A 6,000-nucleotide genomic window follows, 5' to 3' on the forward strand; every position below is an offset into this window, starting at 1 on the left:
ACACTAAATTTGGAGTCAGAAGTCCTGGTGCTATTTATTAACTGTATGGTTTGGGGAAACCGGCGTAGTCATTTTGAGTCTCATTTTATTCAGCAACAAAGTGAGGTTAAATTTCTGAGTGGCTGAACAACCAAGTGGTTGAAAAATCATTTGCACAACGATTTTATGTAGCAGGAATGTACTCCGATGATATTTTCAGGTATCAGCATGTGTTTTCATGAATGCTATTTTTTTTGCTTCTTCCAGAACAGCAATACTATTATTATTACTGTATAGGTATCAGAGTGAGATTTGAGAGGTCAAGAAATTTGTCCAAGGCCACACATAGAAAGGATGAGTCTGACTCTGAGTTAAGCTCTGCCTTCAGGATCTACATTCTGAGCCACTATGCTATATTTCTGAGATGCTTACCTTCATGTGGGCTGATCCTAGGCTTATTATAAAACTTTCAGCGCTTCAGGGGTTTGTCTCTGTTATTAAGAGGATAACACTTTTGAACAAAGTTGCCTCAAGGACTTGAAAAACTCCACATATTTGATAATAGGAGAAGGGCCATTGATTGCTACTGTCATATCATTTTTAAAACATTATGTTGGTCGCTGGGCGTGGTGGTGCACGCTTGTAATCCCCGCGCTTGGTAGGCAGAGACTGGAGGATTGCGCAGGTTCAAAGCCAGCAGCGCTGGCTTAAGAGACCCTGTTTCCAAATAAAAATATATATAAAAAAATAGGTCTGGGAGTGTAGCCTGGAGGTAGAAGGGTTCCATCCCCAGTACCACCAAAAAAAAAAAAAAAGAAAAAGAAAAAAAAACACCCCAAAACCCAAAAGCCACCCCCCCAACCAACAACAAACAAACAAACAAACAAACAAACAAACAAACATTATGTTGGGTAAGTAATATGTAAAAGGAAATGTGAATAATTATTTGATCCCCTGCCTCTCTGCCAAATGTTACTTTTTTTTTTTTTTTGCGGGTCTGGGGATGGAACCCAGGGGCATTTGACCTCCGAGCTACACCCCCTGTCCTATTTTTTATTCTTTATTTTGAAACCGGGTCTCACTGAGTTGCAGAGGGCCTCACTAAGTAGCTGAGGCTGTCCACGAACCGTGACCCTCCAGCCTCCCAAATGCTGGGATTACAAGCGTGAGCCACCACGCCCGGCTCAAATGTTACATTTTCAATGAGCCTTTTATGATGCTCCTATGAATACCTTTCTTCTTACTTTGGTGCTCCTAATTCCTCATATCCCACATAACTCTTCTTTTTCATAGCACTCAGCCATCTTTCATGGTAGAAAACATATTTCCTCTTCTTCTTAAAACATGTATTGTATATGTATAGCTTCACTAGAATGTCTGCTTCATGAGCGGGGATCTTTGTTTTGTTCTAGACAGTCAGAAGAGTGCCTGGTACAGGGTAAGCTCTTAATAAAAAAATACATGGTAGCCAGGCATGGTGGCACATGCCTGTAATCTCAGTACTTCAGAGGCTGAGATAGGAGGTTTGCAGGTTCAAGGCCATCCTCAGAAATTTTGTGAGACCCTGTTTCAACAAATAATAAATAAATAAAAAGGGCTGGGGTGGAGCATGAAGGCAGAGCACTCCTGGGTTCATTCCCCTGTTGCCTCCTAGACCCCACAAAGGAAAAAAAAATGCATGGACACATATTGTTTTTTCCTTTGGTCAGGATGATTCACCCAAACTTTTAAGAACACAGCAAGTCATTGTTCTGGGAGACCATCAAGATAAGATTTGGGCAGAAGAAGAGGAAAACAACCTAAATATTTATAGTATTAAGAACTCAGTGGCAGCGGTGGTGGTGGTGGTGGTACCACCAGATGCCGACCTTCATTCCATCATTAGATCACTGTTGCCAAACATTTATCAAAGTTTGATGCATTATTTATCTGAAGTAAGAGGAGAGCGTTGTCAAATTCTGTTTTTGTTTCAAGGAGGAAAGAGTACAGAAAAAGTACAAGGAGAATGACCTTCAAAGTCCACATTTCCTATTTTCAGTATCCCAAATTATTAGTGTCCAAAGGCAAAGAGACAGGATTGTTGGGTACCTGCAAGAACCCCAGCTGTATTAGAATTCTAAATTCAGTGGGATGGCTTTGTCCCTTAATGAACTTTGCAGGCTAATTCCAAAATGGCTTGATTCATGTATCTCAGTGATTGATAATGATCGGCGTTTAAAAAAGTGGGACAAGTCCTCAGGAGTAAGAGGAGAACTTGGAAACCAGTCCATACTGCTTGGCAGGAGCAGAGGAAGAAGCAACTTGGCAGGCCACAGGCTGTGGAGGTCCTAGTGGAACTTGCTCTTCCTGTCTCTTTGTGTAGCATCAAAATCTATTGTGCTCAGATGCACATCAAAAATAACCCCCAAGAAAGGGAACTCTAGGGGGGCTGTGGACCCGGAGCGAAGAAGATTCCAGAATGAATCTAGGAATGTGTCACATTATTCAGAATTTAGGAAAAATATTCTTCCCTTGTGGTTTTAGCATTTTTTAGTTTTAAATGGACAGATAGGAATTCTATATATTTATCATGTATCAAATGGGGTTTTGAAATATGTGTACCAATTTTTTCAGGCCCTTGTCAACATTTATTTTCTATTTTTTCTTGTAATCCCTGCATTCAGGAGGTGGAGACAGGAGGATCGCGGTTCTCGGACAGCCTCAGCTACTTAACGAGGCCCTTTGCAACTCAGTGAGACCCTGTTTAAAAAACAAAACAAAACAAAACAAAAAAACTAGGGCTGGGGGTATAGCTTGTAGGAATAATGCCCCTAAGTTCCATTCCCAATACCTCAAAAAAAAAAAAACAAGAAAAGAAATATGTGTACTGATGGAAGAGTTAAGTCAAGTAAATTAACATATGTATTATTCCACATTTTTTTTTGTGGTGAGAATATTTAAAATCTACTCAACAATTTTTAAGTAGACAGTACAACGTTATTAACTATAATTACCATGCCATATAGTAGGTGTCTTGAACTTACTGGAATTTTATATCCTGTCACCAACATCTCCTTAGACCTCCTACCCCTCCCTTGGTAACCACCATCATCCTCTCTGCTTATCTGAGGTCATTTTTTAAGTTGATTAATGGGAACATGGCATTCTTTGTCTTTCTGTGCCTGGCCTATTTCACTTTATATAATGTCTTCCAGGTTCATCCATGTGTCACAAATAACAGGATTTACTTGCTTTTTAGGATGAATAGTATTTCCTTGTGTGTGTATATCCACAAGCAGTAAAAAATAATTTCTGGTGTGTGAGATCATGTGCCATGTGCAGTGTGCAAAGTATGTCCTTCACAATAATATTATGACTGACTTTGGGTTGTAACCCCATTAAACCAAGAAGGAGGCTGAGATTCAGACAGGTTAATTATAATAAGATTTAAAGCTCTGATTTAAAAGTCCAGTTTTTAATACTGTACCACTTGCCTTTCTCCAACAAAAAGTGTTTTCTGGCTCTACATGAAGCTGCTATGGGTTTCCAATGTGGAACCTGCAGGGTTAGAAAGCATTGTAGAAACTGGATTTTATCCTTGGCTTTTCATGTTTTCTAACTGAAATTATGAACCAATCACTTATCTCTTTGTCCCCCATGTTTTTCTGCCCCCCAAAATGGAATTAACAACCTGGTATGATGGCATACATCTATAGTCGCTGTACTTGGGAGGTAGAGACTGAACTATCTCAAGTTTGAGGACAGAGTCATGAACTTAGTGAGACTCTTAGAAACCTAGCAAGATTCTGTTTCCTAACAAAAATATTAAAAGGGCTGGGGTTACATCTTGGAGGTAGAATGCCCATGTCTTCCATGTCTAGTACAAAAAAATGGAATTAATATGTGTTTCCAAAGAATTATGAAAGATTAAATGAAATAAAATTGGTGAAAAAGTGTGAAGTGCTTTACAAATCTAAAAAAAATTACTGTATTACTGAACAACAATTAAGTGAAGTTATGGTCACCTTAATATATATTCTTTTTTATTTTTTATCTGTGCATTATATTTATACATCATATTGGGGTAAAAACTTGTGTGTACAGACATGTACACATCACTGATTTAACCTCTACCCAATTCCTACCCTATTCCCTCCCCGTCCCTCCTTCCCTTGCTTGGCTTAGTGGTTGACTTCGATATGTTTAAGTACATTGTATGTTTTTAATATATATTCTATGAGACTTTATTATTGTTATTTTGAATTAGCAGGTGACCTAGGCTTCATGGCAGAGAATGGCACCGGGCCGATGGACTTCATTCTGACAGGGTTCCAGCTCCAGGCAGAGCTGCAGCTATGTCTCTTCTTTGTGTTCCTGGGCTTTTACCTCGTCACCCTGGGGGGCAACCTGGGCATGATCTTGCTGATTCAGAGTGACCCTCGGCTCCAGACGCCCATGTACTTCTTCCTCAGCCACCTGTCCTTCCTGGACATTTGCTACTCTTCCGTTATCGTCCCCCAGTTGCTTGAGACCCTGGGAACCGAGAAGATGGTCATCACCTATGAGCGCTGTGCCACCCAGTTCTTCTTTTTCACACTCTATGCTAGCACTGAATGCTTCCTCTTGGCTGTGATGGCCTATGACCGCTACGTGGCTGTGTGTAACCCCCTCCTCTATGCCACAGCCATGACACCCCAGACCCGCCTGGGGCTGGTGGCCACAGCCTATGCTGGTGCCATGGTGAATACGGTGGTTCGCACTGGATGTACCTTTTCCATCTCCTTCTGTAAGTCCAACCAGGTAGACTTCTTCTTCTGTGACCTCCCACCCCTGCTGAAGCTTGCCTGCAGTGAGACCAGGCTCCGGGAGCTGGTGATCTTCCTCTTAGCTTTCTTGGTCATCACAACCAGTGTTTCAGTGATTCTTGTCTCCTATCTGTTCATCATTTGGGCTATTCTGAAGATCCATACAGCAGGTGGCAAAGCCAAGACCTTCTCCACCTGTGCTTCTCACATGACTGCCGTGGCGCTTTTCTTTGGAACACTCATATTCATGTACCTGAAAGGGAACATGGGTCAGTCCCTCTGGGAAGACAAGATTGTGTCAGTATTTTACACTGTGATCATCCCCATGCTGAATCCGATGATCTACAGTCTGAGAAACAAGGAGGTGAAGGAGGCCCTGAAGAAAGTTTTCAAAAGAATGAAGGTTTCCCAAGTGGAATAAGGTTTGAGTTCGTCAATCCAGAAGTTCCAGTGAATCATTCTTTGGGCTTCTTTCCTATTCCCTTACATACAAACAAGATTACACAATTACAGATATATTGAGGCAGAAAAATACAAATTTGGGCGTGGTGGTGTATAATTTTATTTTTTTTTGGTGGTACTGGGGTTCCTGGAAGCCTTTCTATCTCCGGGCTATGCTCCCAGACCTATTTTTACATTTTTTATTTGGAAACAGGGTCTCCTAAGCCAGCGCACGCGGCTAGCTTCGAACCTGCGCGATCCTCCTGTCTCTGCCTCCCAAGCGCGGGGATTACAAGCGTGCGCCACCACGCCCGCCGGGCGTGGTGGTGTATGTCTGTGATCTCAGTATCTGGGAAGCTGAGACAGAAAGAGTGTAGGTTTGAGGACAACATCAGCAACTTAGTGAAATGCTGTTTTTTTTTTTTTTTTTTTTTTTTTTTTTTTTTTTTTTTAAAGACTGGGGTGTTGCTTTGAGGTAAAATGCTCCTGGGTTCAGTTCCAAGTACTAAGAAAGAAAAAAAATTACAAATTTGGGTTCCAGAATTTTTTTGGAAGTATGACCTTAACACTGACATGTTTTTCTGTTTTTTTCATCGACAAATTTCTGCCTTGTTATGATTAAAGGTCAAGAGATCGTTAGCCAGGATAAAGAAAGATAAAATGCTAACGAGTTTTGTAAATAAAATGGAGGCTATAAAATGGAAGATTTACTTTTCTTATCTCACCTGGCTATTGTTGTTTTCTCAGCTACTTGAATTTTTTTTCTGTTAAGCTCATACTGTAATCTAGAATGACT

At 40.8% G+C, this 6,000-nt stretch overlaps 1 protein-coding gene across 1 annotated transcript; it reads left to right on the top strand.

Annotated features, from left to right (window-relative positions):
* Positions 1 to 4,242: 4,242 nt before the first annotated feature.
* LOC308279679 (olfactory receptor 9I1-like) lies at positions 4,243 to 5,184 on the top strand (the record flags this gene model as incomplete). Its single annotated transcript, XM_080719797.1, has 1 exon — positions 4,243 to 5,184. The coding sequence occupies one exon, from the start codon at positions 4,243 to 4,245 to the stop codon at positions 5,182 to 5,184; it is 942 nt and encodes a 313-aa protein (XP_080575923.1).
* Between the last annotated feature and the right edge of the window lie 816 nt (positions 5,185 to 6,000).

This window comes from Muscardinus avellanarius (assembly GCF_963383645.1).
Source record: "Muscardinus avellanarius genome assembly, chromosome: 1".
NCBI classification, from domain to species: Eukaryota; Metazoa; Chordata; class Mammalia; order Rodentia; family Gliridae; genus Muscardinus; species Muscardinus avellanarius.